General features: G+C 33.7%; 2 protein-coding genes across 4 annotated transcripts in view; one reads left to right on the top strand and one right to left on the bottom strand.

The window, feature by feature from the left end:
- LOC141395334 (uncharacterized) overlaps positions 1–3,323 on the top strand; it is a 44,544-nt gene extending 41,221 nt beyond the window's left edge. For 2 of the 3 annotated variants that reach the window (XM_073971004.1, XM_073971003.1), the window contains 2 exons: positions 1,865–2,935; positions 3,119–3,323. In XM_073971004.1, coding sequence (XP_073827105.1) covers positions 1,865–2,181 — 317 coding nt within the window. In that variant the 3' untranslated portion in view covers positions 2,182–2,935; positions 3,119–3,323. The remainder of the gene's footprint in view (positions 1–1,864; positions 2,936–3,118) is intronic. The other variant, XM_073971005.1, reaches the window with a different exon arrangement.
- A 7,766-nt stretch (positions 3,324–11,089) lies between these two features.
- Arpc2 (Actin-related protein 2/3 complex, subunit 2) overlaps positions 11,090–27,831 on the bottom strand; it is a 31,449-nt gene continuing 14,707 nt past the window's right edge. Inside the window, exons 6-8 of the mRNA XM_073970991.1 lie at positions 12,070–12,161; positions 11,826–11,935; positions 11,090–11,757 (exon numbers count right to left, since the gene is read on the bottom strand). Of these exons, the coding sequence (XP_073827092.1) occupies positions 11,730–11,757; positions 11,826–11,935; positions 12,070–12,161 (230 nt within the window). The 3' untranslated portion in view covers positions 11,090–11,729. The remainder of the gene's footprint in view (positions 11,758–11,825; positions 11,936–12,069; positions 12,162–27,831) is intronic.

Here is a 27,831-nt window from a genome sequence, read left to right as displayed (position 1 = left end):
GAACTCTTGTGGGAGGTACCCTACGGAGAGGACCGATATGAGCCATTTTAGAAGAACTAAATTTGGACAAAATATTAGGAGATCAAAAGTTTGGATCACATTGGACCCATTCAAGAGATATCGTGCATACCATTTTAGCGAAGTACCGGAAGTTGTGGACCGGTATTGCCAGTCTTCGAACTGAAACTAAGTTTGGACAAAATATGACGAAGGCCAAGATTTGGTCCAAATCGGTTGATCAGTTCGAGAATTATCGTGCTCTTGAGCCACTAAACCTTCGGCCTGTTTTCTCAAGAAGTATAGAATTGGTAAAGAAAAACTTTTTATCCGTTCGGGCTGTTTTCTCAAGAAGTATGGACTTTGTGCAGAAACAACTTTTACCGTGGTAATTGAAAACTTAACCGAAATTTTGTGTGGGAGGTATCCGAAAGAGTGGACAAATATAGTCCATATTCGAACCAGATTTATACCTGGTAGATATATTAGGAAGTGTAAAGTATGGACCAAATCGGTCACTCCCATCAAAAGTTATCGTGCCCACAATTTCCCGAACATTTTTGAATTTTTGTGGGGAGGTACATGGAGGAGTGGACCGATACAGCTTATCTTCGAACTTAAACTAAGTTTGGACAAAATATTACGAAACCCAAATTTTGGATCAAATCGACAGATCCGTTCCAGAGTTATCTTGCGCTCCAAACACTACACACGGTGCCATAGGGGTTTGTTTTACACCTTTCAAGCTATTTTCTCAGGAAAATAGCCCCTGATGAAACTTGTACCGTCGTATAGGGGACAGTGAATACAAATTGTTGCAACAAAAATCAAAGCGATTCGAGAGCAGGTTTTAAAGTGAACTTTTCACCTTTCAGGTTATTTACACCTTTCAGGCTATTTTCTCAGGAAGTATGGACTTGCCCCTGATGAAACTTGTACCGTCGTATGGGGACAGTGAATACAAGTTGTTGCAACAAAAATCAAAGCAATTCGAGAGCAGGTCCTAAACTAAACTTTTCCGAAATTTTGTTTGGGAAGTACCCGAAGGAGTGGACCGATTGAGTCCATATTGGAACCTCATCTAAGTCCGGTAGACCTTTAACGATGTGCTAAATATGGAGCAAATCGGTTACTCCCTTCAAGAGTTATAGTGCGCACAATTTTTCCGAATATTTTCGAACTTTTGTGGAGAGGTACCGGAAAGGGTGGAGCGATATAACCCATCTTCAAACTTAAACTATGTTTGGACAAAATATTTCGAAAGCCAAATTTTGGACAGAATCGGTTGATGCGCTCGAGAGTTATCGTACGCTCGCTAAATCAACTCCAAATTGTCTGAAACGGATTTCGACCAAACAAAATTGGGGTCTAAAGCCATTATTTCGAGGAGGCACATTTTGCCCATATGAAAGTGTATATACCCTCGTTAGCATAAATGCTGAGGGTTTAAAAAGAGGAGAAGTCTTTCTTCGGCGAGTCGTTGTATGGCACTCCACCACTGGTTCCCCAGCTGACCCTAGCCTACCTTTGGTTTGGAACGAAGGATCTATATTAAACTGTTTAACTTAATCTCTCTGATCTTTTTATTAGAAAAAAAAACATTTTTGAACTCATTTAAATAAAATGGTTTACCGTCATTTAAAAATTCTAATAACTGACAAAAGTTGAAAGTTTCTGCTAAACGAAACCTGTTTTGTTCAGAAAACCCGGTTTTTGGACACCCCATGTATAATTAGTTCAGACCTATTATACATGCCTTAATCAAAACTACATTATTTCAATCTATGTTGATACTTAACTTTATATCTAACTAACCGAAGGATAATTTCTAATAAACTGAATATAAAATATGTATATTGTTTTACAGTTTGCCACTACTACAGTAACATGACCACTTGTTACGATAGTTCAATACCGCAAAACACGTATAATGCATCATGGTATCCTTCGGATGAAATCCAGCAATATTATGAAACGAAAACTCCTCGACCTGTTGTTCTATTAGCTCATCAAACGACAAAAATAATTTTTCCACGGTATTTCGTCTATCCCACATCTCGAAAAGTACAAATGGCATTTAATGATCCACCCGAGGCAATACACAAAAATTACCAAAATCAAAAGATAAATAATCAGGATACGTCGTTTCCTAAAAATTGTCATGGCTATGGTTGTAATTTGTAAAAGTCACAAGAAATCGAAAGAAAGGCAATCAAAAAAAAATTAAATATAAATTTCAACTCCTTTGTTTTGCAAAGGAAATTGCATATTGGAAATTTACAACAAAAATACCTACATTGTATACAATAAACTGTTGCTAAAATGCATTATTGCATCTTAGAGAAACAGGCAAAATGATAAGCAATATTTTACAAAAGCTTGCCGATAGTTTTTTATTGCTAGTGATTTTATAATTTTCTTTCTTATAATTACTTAAAATATTCTTAAATAAAATAAAAACAAATGTAATTTTTAGTGTGAAATTTATACAAACTTGTTATAATATTTTATAATATGTTTTTTATTACTATTGGATTTTTTATTATATGTACTCAAGAAAAAACGCCCCATTCTATCCCAAATACTTTATTAATTAGCTTATACATATTGCTCTATTTTATATCAGCCATAAATCTTCTTCCAGCCAAATGTAAATACGTTTCTTTTCTTATAAAGCACTTTTCTCTTTCCTAATACATTTTCCTCTTTCTCCCTTCTTTTTTCTTTAATTTTCTTCACTATTTTCTGTTTTTGTGTAAAACATTTCCCATTATCTTTCTTCACCCACCAAACCAAATCTTTCAAAATTTTCAACTAAACCAAAAAAAACCCATTCACAGCACTTGCTTACATTAAATTGGAAGAATATGATGAACCATAAATAATACACAAAATCCCCTCAAAGTATTTCCACCACAAATGGTGTTCATTTTAAAAGGTAAGCTATTAATGCATTACGCTATATCATGCACGCTATAATAGAAAGTAGTTTAGATATAAAACATAGAATACTTATTATAACCATAGAATAAATATATACAATTAATATAAACATAACCTCAATATATTTTATACTAATAATTTGAATTTATCTCTCTATTTCAATTTTTTTGTTTTACAGCCATAGAATATATACTCTCCAATTATCTTATAAAGCAATGCAATAGCGTTGAAAGCCTTAATACGGATCCAAATAAAATAAAAAATAATCACATAAGCGTAATTGATAATATAAAAGTATAATTAAGTACCAACAAGAATTTTCATAAGATTTATTATTTGCAAATAAAAATAAAAGAAAGTATTAATAAAATGTATTAAAAAAAATATTTTAACTGTTTTAAATTATAAAAGGTGACTAAAAGTGAAAGTGCGACAGTTAAATATCCTCAACCTATGGACTGTAAATTAGGCGTCCTTAGATCGAGTTACCCACTACTGCAATTTCATAAAATTACTCTAGTATTGAACTCGATTTAAGAACGTATGGAACTGGATTTCATGAGATTTGTTTCATGACAACAAGGCATCTAAGGTTTTGAAAATCAGCCAACGTTTTAGTTTTTTGAAAAAAAGTGTGCGGGAAGTGTATGAAGGAGTGGCCAAAAATAATGGGTCATTTCGGTGCCCATATCTTGCAAAAAATTGACTCCCCTAATAAAAATTTACCCCTAGTTGTTGTAAAAAATGTTATTCTTCTCACACGAATTTAAAATTTTGTAGATCGATTTACTCGCCTTAGCGGAAATGTAGAGCGCTGATTTTTAAATGAGGAATTCTTAATTATATATGGAACTCATCTAAGAAAAATTAAATCTGTATGTCATCTGTGGGCTGAGCTATGGATGCCTAAATCATTACGAATACAGACGAACAAGCAAAAATAATAGTCCGGTCAAAATAGAGATGCGTATAAGGGGGAAATAGCAAAAACTCCCACAAAGCTGAATTTTGGTGGAGAGCTAGGGTTTGCCATTAGAAGCACCGTCCTAAAAGTCCCCATCGATCCCATGTGTGCAAAACAAGTTATTCGGGGTCAAAGGTCATTTTTGGAGGCATTATTTAGTTTTTTTAATTTTTCTCAAAAACAGTAAGACTTAGCAAAAGCCGGCTAAAGTAAAAGTTGTAGATTCAATAATTTTCTACAAGAATGATTCTTTAAAAAGACTTGCCATTTTCGAGATATCGCGATCTAAAGGTCAAATAAAAAATTAGCCGCGTAAGTACATTATGAGGCGAACCGGTTAAAGTAACGACGCTATGTGTTAGATTCTTCCGTAGGCTTTCAAACGATATCCACCTTGCAGTAATCGGGTCAGTAGAACCGGGTCTAACCCGGTTTTTAAATTTGGCCTTTCGGGTCGAATAACCGGCGAACCGGATCCGCAACCGTTGAAAATTATACATTTCCGTAATCAGCGCAACAAACCCTACCTTCGGACAAAACTTGAAAAAAATCGGAGAGTTTTCGTTGGGGTCGTTCCCGTTGGGCTTTCGATTATACATGTGGGTTAAATGGGCCATTTTTGCATAAAATGACTCTAACATTGAATAACTCTACTAAACACGCTCCGATTTTATTGGAATTTTTTTAAAAGATAGCTATAATTTTGCTCTTCAAGAAAAAATATATTTTTTGGGGGACAGACCCGATTACTTCGCTTATTTTAGCCGTTTCGTCTGAATATGTACATATTCCCCTTTTAAGTGCATAAAAATCATGATGATGATAGATCTCAAGGATGGTTCCTTCTAGGAAAAAAATTATAAAGGTCAAACTTGTAGATAATTTTTCTGTCTACAATATTTACTTTAGTCACTTTTTGATTAGATGAACCGTTATCAAAAAATAAATCCGAAAACCTAAAATCCCTTAAAATTTGACCCTTGCTTTGACCGTTGCTTCTAATGGCAAACTCTAGCTCTCCACCAAAATTCAGCTCTGTGGGAATTTTTGCTATTTCAATGTCTATTTTGACCGGACTATAAGTTACAAAAACTGGGTGTTAGTCATGATCACAACGAATACCCGCTATTAAAATTTCAACATGATCCGATATGTGACCTTAAACGCAAAAGTGTTGAAGTGTGTTTGTGGAGGAGATTCCTGAAGGGCTGGACGACAAAGTCCATTTTAGAACTGGTTCTAATTTTGGGTGTCATTACTTTCCATAGTTATCGTGCCAACCAGCTAGTTTATTTGGTTACAGTAGAGTTTTTAGACCTTAAATCACTTAAGCGAACATTTTGACCTTTTGTGAGGTAGATATCGAAATGTGTTGACCGATATAGTGAATCCGTAGGATATTTTAGTGCATTTGAACAATTATGACAGTAAACCTGGACAAAAAAATAGTATCGCTGTAAACAGGAACACAAGAACTATTTTCCGTATAAATTTCAAAACTATCCTCGAACTTTTGTGACAGATGTACCTGAAGGTGTTGTCCAAAATAGACCCTCTTAGAACTTGATGTACGTTTGGAAGAAATTTTACGATGTGAAAACTTTCGGCCAAATAGAATACTCAATTCGTAAATTATCGTGCTCATCAGTTATTTAATTGACACCGACAGCGCGAGAACAATCTGTAGCAAAAAATTCGAGACATGTTCTTAATTGCACACCGAAGTGCGGTCCTCATCGCTATCTGTCCAAGCACTGCAAACTCTCCACACAGAGAATTCATCTCTTTCTACCATTTCATCCTTCAATCCTATCCTCTCCTCATTTTTTCTCCTAGCTGAACACGCGTTTCCTGTTCTGTTGAGCTTTCTCCTTCTCTTAGCCGGAGACATTGAACAAAATGTAGTCCAGCGAAATACATGTGTCCAAACTGTAATACTAAGGTCATACTCGGGGGATGGTCCGTCCTATGGGGAGGCGGTCGAAATCCAATCACCCCTTCAACAAATAGCACCCGAAGTAACCCAACCTTACACCCTCAACAAAATCCTCACAAACTAACTTAGCCAGAAAAGACACTAATAGCACTTCACAAACCCCAAGCCTGGTTGATTCATGTCGAATATGCAGGAAAAAGGCCACAAAGACAGCTAAGCCTGCAAAATGCTCAATCTGTGTCCACAGCATGCACCTGAGATGCTCCGAACTGAACCATGAACTACACCCCAAATCACTCCCAACCCACCCCATCTCACTCCCAACAAATAAAAAACCCCGACCCAACACTCCAAATCCTGGCAAATAGCCCCACACCAACAACAAACTTCAACACAATATCAAAATCCTTCAATGTAACTGTAATGGCCTAACCCGTAAAATTACAGAAGTTAGGCATTTCGATCGCAGTGGTACATGAAACGAAGATGACCTGCAGAAACACCTTATTAAGGTCATCCGCCTATACAATTATTAGGCAGGACCGTGAAAAAGACGCTGACGGAGGAATTTCCTTTATTGTCCATGGCTCAGTTATCTACAATCCCAAACCCAAATATAGAAACTCAGGATATATCTCAGATGGCAAAGACTTTAGACTCCTATTTATATTCCTCCCGAGTCTGGCCCTACCTATCAAAGGAAAACAACCTCACCATGAATCCTGCTTCTCAGAACTAGTTAGCGACCATAGATGAAATCACGTCGCTGAACAGATGGATGACTCAAACTACTGTGTCATCAATGAAGACCATCACACGCGTATCTCCATTACAATTACCTCTTGGCATAAAAATATCCACGCAATCTGAGCTCTCCACTTCAGAAGACTGAACTTTTTCTGATAAGGCCGACTGGAATCTTTTCAAAGCCATCGCAGAAAATGAATTCACGAACATTAGAGATGTATCCCCTCAAGCCGCATCTCTAATATCAGTTCCCATGGGAATGTTCAGAATAGGTTCAGAATTTAGTCTCCAAATCTACTGCGGCACTATTAACGACCTGGACAAAAGCTGAACACAAAACTGAAAGTAAATATTAACGGTAACACTATCCCAACGGTCAAATACCCCAAAGTTCTAGGAATCACTTTCGACAACACCTTCCAGTATAGCAAGCGTTCTAAACTAGTGGTAAAAAAGCAGGTGGTAGGAATAAAATACTAAAAGCCCTAACAGGGAGCACATGGGGAAAGAAAAAGAAACAATTGTGACAACTTACAAAGCCATAGGACTATGCTGCCCCAGTCTGGACACCTACACTTAGCGAGATAGGAGGAACACAGCCTACAGACTAGTTACGGGTTGTCACTCCAAAACGCCGGAAGACCATTCTGAATGCAAGAAGACACTCAACACTCCTGACCAAAAAATATCAATTGAAATGTCTTTCTCCAAATCACCCTAACCATTACTGGTTTACGAAATCTACATCAGAAAGGTCAGAACTATCCAGGTACCTCCTGAACTATTACATTCCAAACGAGTGTCCAAAGTGCATGCATTCCTTGCATGGATGTGGATATGTTAAATGTGTCATCTAATTTCAATTTTCTTTTCTTTATTTTCTTTCCAAAACATGGAAACGTGGAAAACCCAGCTTGGGCTACAGCAACCTATATATTTTATATCAATGTCAAGAAGAAATATTACAAATATATGGAAAGATTGCACGTGCCCATCATTGTTCTTACGTTTGTAGTACGCTTCAAACTCAAACCTTCTCACATGTCTAATCAGAATTTGCTGGAGATGACACTCATTGATAAGTCTGATTCCCGAAGTAGGATCAGTGAAGATCACTGGGTGCTGGTAAAAGGTCATCTGAGGCAAATCGTAGCCTGTAGCGATGCGGACGACAACAAGACCGGCATTGAAATGGAAATGCATTTAAGGATTTACTCACTCATCCAGACAATTAGTAACACGTACGAACTTTGGGATGGCTGTAAGCAAGTCACGATGTCAAATTATGCAGTGCCCTGCAGGGTTACGTCCACAATATTAGTGCAACCTCCAGACTGGAATAGTTGAATTTTTAAACATGGGACTCCTACAAAGTAGATGTTAGACTGTTTTGCCTCTTTACATAGTCTGCTATCCTATCGTTAGGTTAGAGACAACCTAATTATGCTATGTCCTGTAATTAATAACTTTTTATGATTTACCTAACCTATTCGTCTTTATGCTGGCAAATATAAATCCACTTATCCGCATTTTTCATATAATTGTCAAAATATTATATCGATTTTCTCTAATATTATTGTGTGTTTGTTCGACCTTTTTGATATCAATAAAAAACCAGAATTGTTTGAGCTTGAGGTCTTGAATGATGAACATTGTTTCGGACATGATGACATATCAAAGATTAAATAAGGATCCCACAAATAACCTAATGAAAAAGAACAATGAATTAGTAGAAGAATTATTTAATGCAAACATAATTTCGGCAACTGAAAGAAAATCTTTGAAAACTGACGTGGCGACAGCACCTAGACTATATGGACTTCCGAAAATTCATAAAGATAATTATCCTCTCCGTCCGATATGTTCCTCTGTAAATTCCCCATCAATACAATTGTGCAAGTACGTGGTAAATATACTAAAACACCTAACAAAAAACTCGAAATACAATATAAAGGATTCATTGGCGTTCAAAGATAGAATAAAAAATATCACAATTGATAACAAGAAGATGATGATATCGTTCGACGTCGTAAATTTGTTCCCCAGTATACCAGTGGACCTAGGGATACAAATAATTGAAGAGAGATGGGAAGAGATAAAAGAATACACAAATATGACGAAGGGCTTATTTTTCCGTATTTTTACATTTTGCATAAAGGACAACCGATACTTTAAATATGACGACAAGATTTACAAACAGAAAAAAGGACTTTCCATGGGTTCACCAGCTTCTCCGATAGTAGCTGACATAGTTATGGAGAAACTACTTGACACCTCTATGGAGAAACTAATCAAAAAACCAGTAATAATTACGAAATATGTTGACGATCTTTTTGTGATTCTTGACGGCGATGCAATAACTAACACCTTGACGATATTAAAGAGCTTTCATAAGAATATACAATTTACTATAGAAGAAGAGCGAAACAATTGTATACCATACTTAGACACTATGATATACAGAAATAATGGAAAATTGGAAATTGACTGGTACCAAAAACCTTCGGCATCTGGACGAATTATTAATTTTTACTCGAAACATCGAAGACAAATGATCATAAATACTGCAAAAAACGTAGTGAATAGAGTTCTTAACACGAGTGACCGAAAATTTCATGGAAAAAACAAAGTTAAAATCAAGGATATATTATTGAAAAACAGTTTTCCTATTGGATTAATTAATAACTTATTTGAACAACACGATCGGCCGAGAACCAAGAAAAATTAAGTAGAACGTACATATAAGTCTATGATTTACTTACCTCAAATGTCAGAGAGATTTCAATACTCTAATCTATATGATAAAAATATATACAATATAGCCCAAAAACCCAACAACACCCTTAAGACACTTTTTACAAATACAAAAAACAAGATCGAAAACATGGAGAAACATAACTTAATATCGACACCTCCAAATAATAGTATGCTAAGTCTAAAAAGTGAGTTTTGCAGGAGAAGTTCTCAAAGTTTGGAAATTTTTTTGAACTGCTGTACTATGCTAAGTCAATATTTGTTTATAACTTCTGTTCGGATTGACCGATCATTGCCAAAATTAGACAGAATTTAAGGTAAAGGACGTTCGACACCTCCAAATAATAGTTTGCTAATTCTGAAAAGCGAGTTTTGCAGGGCAAGCTCTAAAAGTTTGGAAATTTCTTTGACCTTCAGTACTATGCTAAGTAAATATTTGTTTATAAGTTCTGTTCGGATTGTCCGATCATTACCAAAATTTGACAGAATTTAAGTTAAAGGTCGTTAAACGTAAAAATGTAAAGAACTTGAAAACATGCTAAGTCGACTTAGCATACTATTGTTTGGAGGCGTCGATATATAAGATTGAATGTGATGGAAACGAGCACGAAACATGTGGCCATATGTACGTTGGTACAACAAAGAATAAATTAAAAACGCGAATTTCGGCGCACAAATCTGACATCAAACTACGAAACCAAAATGCAATACAAAAAACGGCGTTAGCAGAACACTGCAAGAGAAAAAATCACCAGCCAAAATTTGAAGAAGTTAAAATACTCCAAACTGAAAACAACTACAACAGGAGAATGACGTTAGAAATGTTACACATCAATAATCTACCAACAACGAAGAGAATAAACTTTAAGAGCGACACAGACAATGCTGCATACTGCTACAGGCATTTAACACAGAAAAGAACCTGCAATAAGTAAATCAAATCAGTGCAATATTTACAAGCGACGATGATGGTGAAGCCCATCATAGTTTTTAAGCTAACTTGACACTTTTATTTTGATTTTACTTGTAAGCAAATTCTGTGTTAATTTTGTGTTTGTTTAATAATATAATATGTATTTATACGATATATTATATTGCTGTGATAATAATATCAAAAATATACTTTAATATTGTAGATTTCCCTGAGGATGCAATTCACGTAAATTGCGAAATATTGGAAATGATAAATAAATAAACAACAAAAATAAGACCTCAAGCTCAAACAATTCTGGTTTTTTATTGATTTTCTCTAATGTTAAAAATGCACTTTTTAATTAATTGCTCCTTGGAATCGAGCTTAATGACCACTTATTTTAGCAAGTGAAAAAGGAAAGTCGAAGATGTGACCTGCATGTTTCGCCTTTAGTAGAGGCTCTTCAGTCATATTGGCTGTGGAGCGGTTTCTCTGTCATCGAACTTTTCTTTTTCAAATGCAATTTGTTGTTTTTTTTTACAACAACAATGGGTATTTGCCTATTTAGTTGTGCTTTCATGACAAATGCTTAGCGCTGCCTATGAAAGTAATGAGTTTGACTCTGAACATTCACCTTAATATTATACTTTGTAGGAAAATATATTTCCTGCCTTAGATAGTGTAATCAAATTAATTTCTTTCTATTCAATGATAAAAAAGAAACAGCAAACTACGACTCTTGCTTTAGTACTCACCATGAAACTGCCCGTTAAAAGATTGTATTGAGCATTGATGTTCCAGATTTCACAATAAATAAAAAATACACAATTCTTGATTCTCGGATTGATTTTTTGTAGGAAAGTTTTGGATTGCATTTTTATTGTTGTTTCTCGTTTTTTAATATTTTTCTTTTGTTAACAAATTTTTACGGTTTTAGTTTTTGCTTATGTTTTTAGGTTTTGTTTGATTTTTCACAAATTAAAAAAAAAATAATAATACAATTAAAAAACTTAAAATTTCTATTTTTATTACAATTTTTTCTCTTAAGGGTTAAACCACATTATTATTAATAATAATTGTTATTAGTTCATAGTTCCGTATGTATATATGTGTGTGTTTGTTTTATTTTCTCATGTTCATGATTTATTTTTTATATTTTTTTAAAGACAAAGTTTAAACTTTTGGAATACCTTTAATTTGGTTGCGACAAAGATATTGGCGTTGTATAATTTCTTTCTTTGTTGTTGTTCTTGTTAATTTTTGTTAAACAATTTGTTGTTGTTTTTTTCATATGAGAATTCTCATGGCGATGTTGTTTTACTCTTTTTTTGTTTGGAAATGTTAATTATAACTGTAATTGTTTTTCACTTTATTATTCTTCTTTTTCTCTGATGTTTCATATATATATTTTTATTTCGTTTAATAATACAAAAATTAATACATTAATAAAAAAACAACTAGACATTGTCCATAAATCATTCTTTGCGTATAAATGTTCTCCCCCTGATGAAGAATAAAAAAATCAAGTTAGTTATGTTTATTATTTAGTACTATGCTTTGTTTCTACTCACGTTATGGTCTTCTTTTCTAGACACTTATGTTCGGGTCTTGCACGATTAAGAACCTTTAAGAAATCTGAAGTTTTTGCACGCATCCTCGAGTGAATGTAAGCCTTTGAACACTGTTGTAAGAAATGAATTAAAATTAATACTTTTAATTTAAAATTTAAAACAGCAAAACTGAGATTAAGCTGAATTTTACTTAACAAATAATTTTGAAAAAAAAAAATCCAAAATAAATATTTTATGAACTTACCTTAATGTGGTAATGTAAATAATCTCGGAACATGTGTATTAAATTAATGGTATTATCTCTAGTTTCCTTATTAGTATGACGTGGAAAGAGCACTGTAATGAAAATAAAATAGGGGAAAATAGCAATTAATAAAACAAAAAATTAGAAAAATCTGTCTAAAAAGGGATTTCATTTCATTTAATTCAATATATGTATAAAAGAAAGAGGAAAACCTCACAACAATCACAAATATGTCGACAGTATAGTGTAGCAAAAGACTTGTAAAAAATAATGTCTTGTTCTGTTCTATATGGGCCTTACAGGAATTTATGGTGGTCATAACGGTCAAAAGTCTGTTATGATCACCCCGTCCAATTTCGTTTGGAGCTTAATAATATCACTACCCAAGATCACTATAATCAAGAAGCCTAAAAATGGAATGGAATTTATTGGCTTATGCAAGTAATTTTTACCTATGGTCAGGTACATTTAAGTAGTTTAAATATTACCTTTTTTAAAGCCCAAAGCGCTGGTATTCAAAATAATGATACATATAAGCCGGCTTAATTGCAAATTTCCCTACTTTCCATAAAAATAACGATTTAAATGTGTTCAAGACTGGGTCTACATGTATTGATTATGAACATTCTATACATGATTTTTTCAAATCTTGACTGTATATAACAATAATATTGGAACATATGAGAGACAAATTTCAAGAACTAAGAAAAAATATCCCACTTTCTATTCCGGAGAAACGCATACAAATAAGCAACGTATCGGAAATTTAATTGTAAATCTAGATTTTATGTTTTCCAACATAAATATATCATTTTTATTCTACGTTAGCCGTTAGGCTATGTCATCTGGGGCTGAGCTATGGGATGCCTAAATTTATACGAATATTGACGAATGAACAAAAATTAGTTATAACAAGTAAAAAAGGATCAGTCGGCTTTGCCGACAGAGATATACCCTCAGCCAATGTGAAGCGAAAATTTTACCTCCGAATAGATCGAATGTATTTAAGGTCTCTTCATAATTTTGTGGCCCTTTTTGGACCATTGAACTTGCCGACAAAAATGTGGATTAGGAATTAACTGCACTAAGACACAAATGTTGAACTATTGAGGGGCAGGTACCCTTAGGGAGGACCGATATGGGCCATTTTAGAAGTTAAACTATTTTGATAAAATATTAGGAGATCCAAAGTTTGGACCAAATTGGTTGCCCCATTCAAGTGATATCGTCCTAGCATTTTAGTGACATTTTTTAAATATTGGGGAGAAGTACCGGAAGTTGTGGACCGGTATTGACCCATGAAACTACGTTTGGATATAATATGACAAAGACCAAATGTTGGACCAAATCGGTTCAACAGTTCGAGAGTTATCGTTCTCTCCGACCGCCACATATGGTGACATAGGAGGTTTTTACACCTTTCGGACCAAGAAATATGGACTCGCCCCTGAAAAAAACGTTTACCGTCTAATGGAGGTAGCGAATGCAAATCGCTTCAACACAAATCAAAGTGATTCGAGAGCAGGTCTTAAAGTGAACTTATCCGAAATTTTGTGTGAGAGGTACCAGAAGGAGGAGACAGATATAGTCCATATGCAAAGTATGGAATACATCGGTCGCTCCCTTCAAAAGTTATCGTGCGCACAATTTTTCCGAACATTTTTCAACTTTTGTGGGGAGTTACCTGAAGGAATGCACCGATATGGCTTATCTTCGAATTTAAACTATTTTTGGACAAAGTATTACGAAGGCCAAATTTCGGACCGAATCTGCAGATCCGTTCGAGAGTTATCTTGCGCTCCAACCACTACACACAGTGTCATAGGGGCTCTTTGCAACTTTTAGGCTATTTTCTCAGGAAGTATGGACTTGCCCCCGATGAAACTTGTACCGTCGTATGGAGGGCAGTGAATACAAGTTGTTGCAACAAAAATCAAAGCGATTCGAGAGCAGGTCCTAAACTGAACCTTTCCGAAAGTTTGTGTGGGAGGTACCCAAATGCGTGGACCGATTGAGTCCATATTGGAACATCATCAAGTCAGTTATTCCCTTCAAGAGTTATCGTGCGCACAAATTTTCCGAACATTTTCGAACTTTTGTGGGGGAGGTACCGGAAGGATTGGACCGATATAACCCACCTTCGAACTTAAACTAAGTTTGGACAAAATATTACGAAAGCCAAATTTTGGATCGAATCGGTTCATTCGTTAGAGAGTTATAGTGCCCTCCAGCCAGCCAGACAGACAGACGGACGGACATTGCTCAATCGACTCCAAATTGTCTGAAACACATTTCGTCCAAACATACTTGGGGTCTAAAACCATTATTTCGATGAGGCACATTTTGCCCGTATGAAAGTGTATATACCCTCGTTAGCATAAATGCTGAGGGTATAAAAACAGGGGTAAGATTAAGTTCGAAAATGGGTCATATTAGTCTACTCCTTCGGGCACTTCCCCAACAACAGTTCAAATTTTTCCCCTAAAACTGTGCCAACTTTGCACATCTTTCTATTTCTTGCAGTATCACACAAAATTTAAAATTGTTTCGCAAAGGTGCAGTTTGTAGCATGTTGTCCTCGCGGCCTCTATTACGACTAAACAATGTTTTTGAGCATGTTCATACTTTGCCGACAGAGATATACCATCAGCTTGGGTGAAAGTGTTTCAAACTTTTTTTCGCAAAAAACTTTTGGACTAGGATAAAAGCTCAAAAAGTACCTAAGGAACGGACAGACAACGTTCATTTTGGAAGTGGGCCTCAAACTAGGAACGCACTTAAACAAAAATGTTGAACATAGCTTTGTTCCTTTACTTTTTTAATGGTAAAAATGGTAAAAGAGAAAACTGTCAAAATTGTTCTCTTATGAACAGTTTCACCAGAAAAGTAAAGGAACGAAAAAATGGTAGATCTGGTAGCAATGTCAAATTCAATTTCACAGGCGTTCGCCTTTTTCTACAGTTTTTTGTTCATTTTCTTTTCTTCATTGTCAAATAATCGTCAAAAATATCGAAAAAACAGTTCTGCCATTTTTTACCTGAAGAAATTCGTGTGGTAGCCTGTGGTAGAAGAGAAAGGTATTTTTGCTCTCTCCTCACTCACTCTCTTAAAAATGGCCTCCAGTTTTACCAGTTTTTTGGGTTAAGGAACGCTTTGCAGGTTAAAAATGGTAACAAATGGTAAAAATGGTAACCTCAGGTAAGTAAAGAACACAACTCATTTGTGTTGGTGATATCCTAAGGAGTGGACCGATAGGGTACACTTTTGAACATAAACTAAGTTTGGACAAAATATTTCGAGATCCAAAGTTTGGACCAAATCGGTTGCTCCGTTTATGAGATATCGCGCTTACCATTTTTGGAACTTTTGTGGGGGAGGCAATTCTATGTAAAATTCGAAGAAATATTATGATATGCAAAGTGTGGACCAACGCAGTAAATCTAGAGTTGTCGTATGCATAAGTCACTACACATGCTGGCCGTAGGGGATTTTATAGCTTCTGGGTCATTTTCTCAAGAAGTATGAACTTGCCACAGAAAAAAACTTGTACCATAGTAATAGGGGCCTTGAATGCAACCTGTTTCAAGAAAAATCAAAACGATTCGAGAGGAGATCCTAAACTGCACTTTTCCGAAATTTTGTGTGGGAGGTACCCTAAGGTGTTGACATATATACTCCATATTTTAAAGTATGGACTAAATCGGTTATTGCCTTCAAGAGTTATCGTGCGCACCATTTTAGGGAAAGTTTTGAACTGTTGTGGAGAAGGTACCTGAAGCAGTGGACTGAAATGGCCCATCTTAGAACTTGATTTAAGTTTGGGCAAAATATTAGGTTAGGTTATCCGTTCGAGAGTTACCGTGAACTACATCCACTACACATACTACACTTAGTGCCATAGCGGGCTTTTACAGCTTTCGGGCCATTTTCTAAGGAAAGTCCATAGACTTGCCCCTGAAAAAAACTTGTAACGTCATAATGAGAACAGCGATTACAAGTGTCTACAACAAAAATTAAAATGATTCTTAAACTGCACATATCGGAAATTTTGTGTGGGAATGGACCAAATAGGTTAGTCTTTTCGAGAGTTATCGGGCGCATAATTTTTGCGAAAAAATTGAACTTTTGTGGGGGAGGTACCCGAGGAAGTAGACGGATATTGCCCATCTTCGGAGACAGGCAAACAGTGCAAAATCAAAATTGTCTGATTTCGTCCAAAGATACTTGTTGGGGTCTAAAACCATTTTTCCGATGGGTCACATTTTGCCCGTATGAAAGTCTACATATATACCATCGGTAGCATAAATGCTAAGGGTATAAAAAGAACTCTGACTGCAGCACTTAAAATGATCGAGGAACACAATAAATTACGAGGTTAGCGTCTTATTCGCTTTGCATATCGTAAAATTTCTTCCGGGAGTATAGCAAGTTGCAAGAATTTCTAAAGGCCAAAATTTTCGCTTAGTGAGCACCAAAACGATCGAAAAGTGTAATTGATGCTAACTTTGCACATCGTAATCTTTGTGACTATGACTAATGACCATACTTCCAAAAATAATAACCCAAAAGCTCGAAAAATTTCTACCGTGATCAACTAAAATCGCTGATTGGTACTATAATTATCGAAAATAATTATTTTCACAATGGTGTCCAGTCCCAAGGCGGACTATGTCGGTCCATTCCTAGAGGTACCTCATTCGCAAAAGTTCAACACTTTCGGACCTGGGCCCTATTCCACGAAACAACTTATCAACTTTTCATTTTGCACTTACCAATATTTTTGTCAATTCTCAAAGTTGATTGTTCCACAGAACCATTATTGTTTGATAAGTTGCTAATTATAAAGTGAGTTTGCTTACTTTTCAAAAAAATGTAGCTCTTTTTTTGATTTCTGTTCCACAAACGTTATTTCTACTAAGTGAAAAGTTGCAACGGCAAAGCGTATTTTGCTAAGATTTTGCAAAAAAATTTGCTCTTTCGTTCCACAGAAAACCCTGCATTTTGATTTTGCAGATCAAATTTTGATAAGTTTGCCTTAAATTTGCGAGGTAAACGTTCTCTTTGCCAATGTACATTGTTAAAGCGAGATTTTGTTCGGAAATAGTGAAAACACGGTTATGACAAGAAATTGTAAAGATTTTTTGGAACTTCTACCCTCTGAATCAACCATCCTACTTCGAACTCTCACTATCCGAAATTCCACCCTACGAACAACCCCATTCCGAACTTCCACCCTGCGAACAACCTCACAAATCGATGTTTCTCGATTTTACATTTAGACTAAACTCTATTTGAGAGACTATTTTTATTTATTACTATACCCTCCACCATAATATGGAGGGTATATTAGGTTTGTCATTTCATTTATAACTCATTGAAATAATCATTTGAAACCCTATAAGGTATATACATATATTTTTGATCAGCGTAAAATTCTAAGTTGATTTAACCACATCCGTCCGTCAATCTGTTGTAATCATGCTATCTTCAGAACGAGTTGAGAGAGGGGGATGAAATGCTGTTCACACGTGACTTAAATCAAGTTGGAAGTTGAACTTTGTTATAGCCCCCATATAGCAGTGCCGTCGATTTCGAATTGGTTATAATATGCTTCCAAAACTTACCGACATAGGCCCATATTTTATTATAGCCCCCATATACCGCCCAATTTCAGTTACTTTGAGGTTATTAGCTACATTTCCAGGCCGAATTTGGTATAATTCAGTCAATCACCAAGAAACGTCTCCACAATAAATTATGGATATTGCATATAGCAGTACCGTCCGATTTCAGCTATTTTAAGGTTTTTTTGTATTACCCTTCATTTTATTTTAGATTATTTTATTTCACTTAATTTTATTTTATTGTGTTTTATTTTACTTTATTTATTTTTTAACTTTTTTTATTTCAATTTACTTTACTTTATTTCACTTAATTTTATTTTATATCACTTCATTTTATATTGTTTTATTTTAATTTATTTTTTATTTTATTTCATTTTATTTTACTTCATTTGATTTATTTCGATCTTTTTTTAATGTATTTCATTTAATTATAATTTAATCTTTATTAAAATTATTTTATTTTATTTTTATTTCATATTAATTTATTTTGTTTTATTTTATTTTATTTTATTTACTTTTAATAATATCAGCTTCTTTTCATTTTTTCGCTCGTCTCAATTTTACATGTGTTATTTATTATTGCCAAGTAAAAAATAATGCAAAGATGATAAAACGTTCTGTGGAACAAATATCATTCACACTTTGCAAGAGAACTGAGAGACTTACCAATATGGCGGAAAAATTGAGCAAGAGAGCACAACAACTGTGCTAAAAGAACAGTGAAAGACAAATTTGCTAAGTGCAAGGGAAATTGAAAAGTAATTTTGTGGAACAAAAAAAAGGTTATCACTTTTCAAAATAAATACTTCTTGATAAGTGCAAAATGAAAAGAGATAAGTTGTTTCGAGGAATAGGGCCCTGATCCAGTTTAAGGTCACTTCTTGGATCGTGTTAAAAATGTAATGGCAGGTTGTCGTTGCGATTATTTTAGTCTCCATACTTCTCGGATGTTTTAGGAATAAGAGATATTCCACTTTTTAGCAAATGCATTTCACAGTACCATAAATCATCGTAATTACATTTTATATTTTGTTGTTGGAGAGATTTCATTAAAAATTAGTCATTGAAGCCAATTTGACCTTAACTTGTGGAAAATTAATTACAACTGTAAATAAATATATTATAATAAATAAGTACATACTCATATTTTATTTATTTGTATATAGTTTCTTTATCATTGAATTAAATTTTTAGCAACTATGAAAACTTCTTAGTAAAACAAAAATTCAAATATCTCTGGCTATTTTTGAAATAATCACAGCACATTTTAAGTATTATAGTTTCATTAAATGTTCGCAAATTGAAAACATTTTTTTCAATCATTGTTTTTATCTTGCCAATTTTAATATCGGAGTGTTTGAGAGACACATCTTTTAACATTAAGAGATATCCCACTTTTAACTCCTTGATTTGCACTAATATGAATAATCCACAATTTTATCAAATTTTTAAATGAAATACCTAAAACGTGTACTCATTGTTTGCAAATACACATGTATAATAGACTTGAGAAATTCAGTTTCTCAATTAATTTTGCTATTATTAATTTGGGAGTGTTTGAGAGATAAATCTTTTTATAGAAAGAGATAACCCACTTTTGACTCCCATAAACGTATTCACAAGAGGAAAACAAACAATATATGAAATGTACGCAAATACACACGATATAAGTTGCTTTAATTCAAGACTTGTTATATTTTACCAAATTTAATATGTGAGTATTTGAGATGTCCCACTTTTAACTCCTTGATTTCACTTTACTATGAATGATCCAACATTGTAAAGAAAATATCGCTGAAATGCCAAAAAAGTATTTCGATTGTTTGCAAGCAAAAGAGGGAATTGAGCAATTTGATTTTTCCCAACCCGTCTCTAGCTTTGCTAATTGTTAATTTGGGAGTGTTTGAGAGATAAATCTTTTTATAATAAGAAATAACCCACTTTTAACTCCCACAATACATATTACCAGGAACTTTTATATTTGTAGACTGTATGCAATTATAAACCTAACTAAACAATTCTTTAATTTTTATTTAGCTATTATTTATATTCATATCATATCATGACATATCTTTAATTAATGTGATATATCCCACTTTTAACTCCATTTTTAAAACAGGAAAAATAAACACGTGTAATAAAAATAAATTCTTATTGTTTGCTATTAAAAAATGATTTGAATACAATAGTTTCCAATCTTTTTTAATTTGCATTAGTTAATTTAGGAGTATTTGAGAGTTAAATTTTTATATTATAAGAAATAACCCACTTTTAACTCCCATAAATATGTGTTCTACAAAGTAATTAATGTAAGAATTGGATGTACATAATTGTAAAACTTGCTAAATGTGTTTATCATTGTTGCTATTGTTTTACATTACATGGATTTATGTTGGAGTATTTGAGAGACATGTCTTTAAATATTAAGAAATATCCCACTTTAAACTCCATTATAATATCATTAGAGAAATATATGGTAAGGAGAAGATTTGTAAATCTAATTATAAATATTGTTTGTTTGCAGATTATAAACCAAATTGCATGTAATAAAATGCAATCATTATTTAAGTCTGCATAAATTCATTTGGGAGAATTTGAGAGATAAATCTTTTAATAGCAGAAATAACCCACTTTTAGCTCCCATTCCCATTTACCAGAAGAAAGAAGATATTTAGAATGTATGTAATAAAAAACCCTAATATGTTTTCTGTTTTCTTTGCTGTTTTTTTTTTTACCCATAGTTTAGGACACATAAATTGATATTGGCGTATTTGAGAGCCTTGTCATTTAGTAATAAGAAAATATTCTACCTTAAATTTCATTACAACAAGTAAAAAAGTATCAGTCGGCTTTGCCGACAGAGATATACCCTCAGCATGTGTGGATTGAAATACTTTTTTTCCAAAAAAAACTTGTGTATTTAGGGGGGTTTTCAAAATTTTTGGGCATATGAACCGACAAATTTGCGGGGATATCGATAGATAGGGCTTTTATATCACACTAGCCTACGAAAAACATAATATCGCTGTAAACAGGGCCACTAGGAAAACCGTCGGTAAAAATGTCCAAGGATCCTCCAACCACACAAAACTGTTGAACATTTGTGTGGGTGGTACCACAAGGATTGGACAGATAGGGCCCAAATTTGAACATAAACTAAATTTCGACAATATTTAGAGATTCAAAGTTTGGTCCAAATCGGTTGCTAAGTCTATGAAGAATCGCGAGTACCATTTTATCGAATTTGGGGGGGGGGGGGAGCTACCGGAAGGAGTGGACCTACAAGGACCACATTCGAATTTCATCTAATATTCGAAGAAATATTACAATATCTAAAGTGTGGACGAACGCAGTATTCGGTTTGAGCTCTCCAGCCACTTCATATGGTGCCACCGCGGTTTATTTTACAACTTTCGTGCTGTTTTTACAAGAAGTATGGACTTGCCCCTGAAAAAACTTTTACTGCCGCAATTGTGGCAGCAAATGGAAGTTGCATCAAAAAAATCAAAGTGGTTCGAGAGCTGGTCATAAAGTGAATTTATCCAAAATTTTCTGTGGGAGGTACCCGAAGGAGTGCACAAATATAGCCCAATTCGAACCTGATCTATATCTGGTACATATATTGGGATGATCGGTCACTCCCTTCAAGAATTATAGTGCGCACAAGTTTCCCGAACATTTTTGAACTTTTGTGGGGGAGGTACCCGAAGGTGTGGACCGATATGGCTTATCTTCGAAATAAAACTAAGTTTGGGCAAAATATTACGAAGGCCAAATTTTGGACCAAATCGGCAGATCCGTTCGAGAGTTATCTTGCGCTCCAACCACTACACATGGTGTCATACGGGTTTTTTGTACCTTTCAGGCTGTTTTCTCAGAAAGTATGGACTTGCCCATGATAAAACTTATACCGTTATATGGGGGCAGTGAGTACAAGTTGCTACAACAAAAATCAAAGCGACTCGAGAGCAGGTCCTAAACTGAACTTTTCCGAAATTTTGTATGGGAGGGGTACCCGAATGATTAAACCGATTGAGTCCATATTGGAACCTCATCTATGTCTGGTAGAAATTTCAGGATGTGCAAAGTATGGACCAATCGGTTACTTCCTTCAAGAGTTATCGTGAGCACAAATTTTACGAACATTTCCGAACTTTTGTGGGGGAGGTACCGGAAGGAGTGGACCGATATAACCCATCTTCGAACTTAAACTAAGATTGGACAAAATATTACGAAAGCCAAATTTTGGACCGAATCGGTTGATCCGTTCGAGAGATATCATGCGCTCCAGCCAGCCAGACAGACGGACATGGCTATTACAACTCCAAATTGTCTGAAACACATTTCGTCCAAACATACTTGGGGTCTAAAAACCATTATTTCGATGAGGCACATTTTGCCCGTATGAAAGTGTATATACATAAATGCAAAAATGCTGAGGGTATAAAAATATATTAAAAATAGTGAATTTATGAAATTGTTTGCAAATACAATAAATCTAATTGAGTATTATAAGCTTCAAATATTATTTATACTAGCAAAGTTAATCTAGGAGTATTTGAGAGATAAATCTTTAAATTATAAGAAATAACCCACTTTTAACTCCAATAAACTTATTTTCCATAAAAAATTAATGCAAGAAGCAAGAATTGCATGTACGCAATTCTAAACCTCGTTAAATGTGTTGTCATTTCTGCATTGTTTAACAAAGCATAGATATATGTATGTTGGAGTATTTGAATAGGACATATCCCACTTTTAACTCCATAACAATACCACTACTACATAAATATTAAAATTCGAATGAATATTCATTCTATTTGTTTGCAACTATAAATTGAATTGAATACTACATGTTTCAATCATCATTTATTTCTGCATAAATTACTTTGGGAGTATTTGAGAGATACATCTTTAGTTAATAAGAAATATCCCACTTTTAACTCCTATAATCGTATTTGTCAGATGAGTTGCACTGAGAAAGAAAAACAAATTAGTCTTTGCTACTAATTATAGTTTGTCATCATTTAATTATAGTTTAACACGTATGGATTAATATTTGAGAATATGAAAAGCATATATTTTTAATGAAAACAATGAAGGCGCATATGAAATGTTCACAAATATAAACCAGATTAAATGCTTTATTTAAACATTGTTTAATTTTGCCAATTTTAATATGGGAGTGTTTGAGAGACACATCTTTTAACATTAAGAGATATCCCACTTTTAACTCCTGCATTTAAAATTAACACAAATCAACCGAAAAATATTGGTTGCTGGACTGTTTGACAGTAATCGATAATTCTGAAAAATCGGCAGTCAAAACTGATCGCGTGTACCCCGCTTTAGTCCTTTGCAAGAAGTTAGTGGAATTGTACAAATTATTGAGTAAACGAACACACCTATTGTACAAAACAGTTTTTCATTTTACAACGTTTTTTTGCTTTTCCTGCAAACTTGTGGCTTTGTTAGTAATGTCTTTAACGATTTTTAAACTGTGCATTTTCTTTGATTGTTTGCAAAGGCAAATAAGATTGAACACTTTTATTTTCAATCATTCGATGACTTCGCATTGTTAATTTCGGAGTATTTGAGAGTTAAATCTTTAGATAGTAAGAGATAACCCACTTTTAACCCCCAAAATATAAGTTACTGAATATATTTTTCTTCACTATATCAATGCGCAATTTATTGGAATTAGGGCTTAAATATAAGTGTATTCTATAAAAAATCTAAAATGTATTGCAACAAACCCAAACGTACTAGCTATTGTTATTAGCACGTCATTTTGAGCATGCAACAAATTATTATAGGAGTATTTGAGAGACATTTCAGAGGGTTACAATGGTAACATCCCACTTTTAACTCCCAAAATATGAGTTACTGCATCAAATATACCACTACGAATTGTCTTGGAATAAATAAAAGTAAACCATTTGCAAAAAATCTACAAATGTATTGCAACAAAACTATATGTACTATTAATATTAGCACATAATTTTAAGTATGCAATAACTTATTATTGGAGTATTTGAGAGACCTTACAGAAGGTTACAATGGTAATATCCCACTTATAACTCCAAATCAATTTAAACGATGGGATATTTCAATGAAATGTTATAGCTTAGTCGTTTGCAAGAAGTTACTGGAATTGTACAAATTTTTTAGTAAACGAACACACCTATTGTACAAAACAATTTTTCATTTTATAAAGTTGTTTGCTTCTCCTGTAAACCTGTGGTTTTGTTAGTAACGTCTTTGACGATTTTTTAAATGTAAATTTTCTTTGATTGTTTGCAAAGGCAAATAAGATTGAATACTTTAATTTTCAATCATTCGATGACTTCGCATTGTTAATTTCGGAGTATTTGAGAGATAAATCTTTAGATAGTAAGAGATAACCCACTTTTAACTCCCAAAATATAAATTACTGAATATATTTTTCTTCACTATATCAATGCGCAATTTATTGGAATTAAGGCTTAAATATAATATAATTCTATAAAAAAATCTACAAATGTATTGCAACAAACCCATACGTACTAGCTAATGATATTAGCACGTCATTTTAAGAATGCAACAAATTATTATAGGAGTATTTGAGAGACATTTCAGAGGGTTACAATGGTAACATCCCACTTTTAACTCCAAAAATATAAGTTACTACATCAAATATACCACTGCGAATTTTCTTGTATCAAATGTATTGCAACAAAACCATACATACTAACTATTAATATTAGCACATTATTTTAAGTATGCAATAAATTATTATTGGAGTATTTAAGAGACAATGGTGATATCCCACTTTTAACTCCAAATTTAAACGAAGGGATATTTCAATGAAATATCATAGCTTAGTCGTTTGCAAGAAGTTACTAGAATTGAACAAATTATTGAGTAAACGAACATACCTATTGTACAAAAAAAGTTTTTCATTTTATATCATTTTTTGCTTCTCCTGTAAACTTGTGTTTTTGTTATTAACATCTTTGACGATTTTTTTAACTGTGAATTTTCTTTGATTGTTTGCAAAGGCAAATAAGATTGAATACTTCAATTTTCAATCATTCGATGTCTTCGCGTTTTTATTTTGGAGTATTTGAGAGATAAATCTTTAGATAGTAAGAGATAACCCACTTTTAGCTCCCAAAATATAAGTTACCGAATATATTTTTCTTCATTATATCAATGCGCAATTTATTGGAATTAATACTTAAATAAAATATAAATGTAATTATATAAAAAATCTACAAATGTATTGCAACAAACCCATACGTACTAGCTATTGATATTAGCACGTCATTTTAAGTATGCAACACATTATTATAGGAGTATTTGAGAGATATTTCAGAGGGTTACAATGGTAACATCCCACTTTTAACTCCAAAAATATAAGTTACTGCATCAAATATACCAATACGAATTTTCTTGGAATAAATAAAAGAAAACCATTTGTAAAAAATCTACAAATGTATTGCAACAAAACCATATGTACTATCTATTAATATTAGCACATTATGTTAAGTATGCAAAAAATGTTATAGGAGTATTTGAGAGACATTACAGAATGCTACAATGGTAATATCCCACTTTTAAATCCAAATCAATTTAAACGAATGGATATTTCCATTCCTTTGCAAGAAGTTACTGGAATTGTACAAATTATTGAGTAAACGAACACACCTATTGTACAAAACAGCTTCCCTTTTTTTAACGTTTTTTTTGCTTCTCCTGTAAACATGTGGTTTTGTTAGTAACGTCTTTGACGATTTTTTTACTGTGAATTTTCTTTGATTGTTTGCAAAGGCAAATAAGATTGAGCACTTTAATTTTCAATCATTCGATGACTTCGCATTGTTAATTTCGGAGTATTTGAGAGATAAATCTTTAGATAGTAAGAGATAACCCACTTTTAACTCCCAAAATATATTTCTTCACTATATCGATGCGCAATTTATTGGAATTAATGCTTAAATAAAATATTGTTACGGAATTAGATTTAACTAATCTCCGTGTAGACGTTGTTTTATTCCCCAGTACGATTTGTACCAAATAAAACAGGGTTCGTTTTAGATTACGTTTCTACAATGCTTTATTTACTTTATTACACTTATTCAGAACCGACTTTAATTACTAAGCACACAGCAAGTCTCTTGTTAGCACGCAGCTACTCTTTTACCGATCTGTTCAGTTCAACGCTTAAAACCCAACTCAACTCGTCATTGCCAGTTCCCCTGTATTTATACCCCAAAGTCTCCTTGGTCTAGAATTATCCAGAAAGTCTGGCAACACCTCGAATCTGTGCAACGAACACACAGACGCACATTCGCACTAAGCGAACAACCATACTCACATACATACATGGGGGAATACAGGCGGACGACAAGCACAGTAATGACGTAATTACAACAACAAACAAATGCAAGAATGAAGTAGCAACTAAACGATAATTACATGATTATGGCAAAACAGACAAAAGCACATTAATAAAAGGAAAAGTAACATCTAGAATAATGAAGAGAGTTCTACATGGTAGTTGTTGTTGCTTAAATAAAGTAACTGCGTAATAAAAACTTTACGTTACAATTCAAATTTTTAAATTAACGGAAATTAAACTAAATTAACCTAAACCTATCAGTTACATTCGTAACAATATAAATGTAATTATATAAAAAATCTACAAATGTATTGCAACAAACCCATACGTACTAGCTATTCATATTAGCACGTCATTTTAAGTATGCAACACATTATTATAGGAGTATTTGAGAGATATTTCAGAGGGTTACAATGGTAACATCCCACTTTTAACTCCAAAAAAATTTATTATTACTATTAATTTCGGAGTATTTGAGAGATAAATCTTTAGATAGTAAGTTTTAACTCCCAAAATATAAGTTAATATATTTTTCTTCACTATATCAATGCGCAATTTATTGGAATTAAGGCTTACGCCCGTCATTTTAAGTATGCAACATATTATTATAGAAGTATCTGAGAGACATTTCAGAGGTTTACAATGGTAACATCCCACTTTTAACTCCCAAAATATAAGTTACGGCATCAACTATACCACTGCCACTGTATTCCTCAAACAGACCAACCCAATTGGTTGAAGCTTTATTCTTCGTAATATTCAAACTTATATTAGTCGGTCCTTCGGGTACCTCACCCACAAATTTTCAAAAATTATTCGCTGGAATGATGCGCATGAAACATTCGTAAGGAGTAACCAATTTAGTTCAAACTTTGCACATCGTAATCATTTTTCTGGAAATAGATCAAGTTCGAATATGGACTGTATCGGTTCAGTACTTCAGGTACATTCCAGCAAATTTCAAAAAATTTCGCCAAAGTGCATTCTGGCATAGTTTTGAAATATTTTGCACTGACCGAAACGTAACTTTCTTCCGAACTTACAATAAGTTCCAAGAAGGTTTATATCGATCAACTCCGTCGGGTACCACCCTCACAAAAGTTCAACATGTTCGCTTAAATGTAGTTTAAAGGCTAATAAAAGATAGTTTGGAAATTTTTACAGAAGGTACTAATTGTGGTCATGTTTACAGCGATATAAAATTCCAAATGTTTTAAAAAATCCTACGGTGTCCAAATAAAATGGCTGGTGAGCACAAAAAAAAACAAGTAAAAAAGTATCAGTTGGCTTTGCCGACAGAGATATACCCTCAGCCTGTATATATTGATACAATTTTTTTCCCAAAATACGAATGTAGTTAGGGGGTTTTAAAAATTTTGGGCGTTTGAACCGACAAAAATGTTGATTAGGATTAAAGATCAAAAGTTTTGCGTAGGAGATACTTAAAGGAATGGATCGACATTGACCATTATGGAAGTGGATCTCCAGTCACCCTTCGGGCTGTTTGCTCAAGAAGTATGGACTTGCCACTGAAAAAAACTTTTCCCATCGTAATTGAGGCAACGATTGATTCGATATAAGGTCGTAAAGTGAACATATCCGACATTTTATGTGGGAGGTAAGGGATGCAGTGGACAAATAAAGTCCATATTTGAACCTGATCTATATCTGGTAGATATATTAGGATGTGCAAAGTATGGACCAATTCGGCCACTACCTTCAAGAGTTACCGTATGAATAATTTTTCTGAACATT

Source organism: Musca autumnalis, unplaced genomic scaffold (genome assembly GCF_047663935.1).
Source record: "Musca autumnalis isolate F117 unplaced genomic scaffold, ASM4766393v1 scaffold_2, whole genome shotgun sequence".
In the NCBI taxonomy this organism is placed as follows: domain Eukaryota; kingdom Metazoa; phylum Arthropoda; class Insecta; order Diptera; family Muscidae; genus Musca; species Musca autumnalis.
This window is presented reverse-complemented; position numbering and strand designations above follow the sequence as displayed.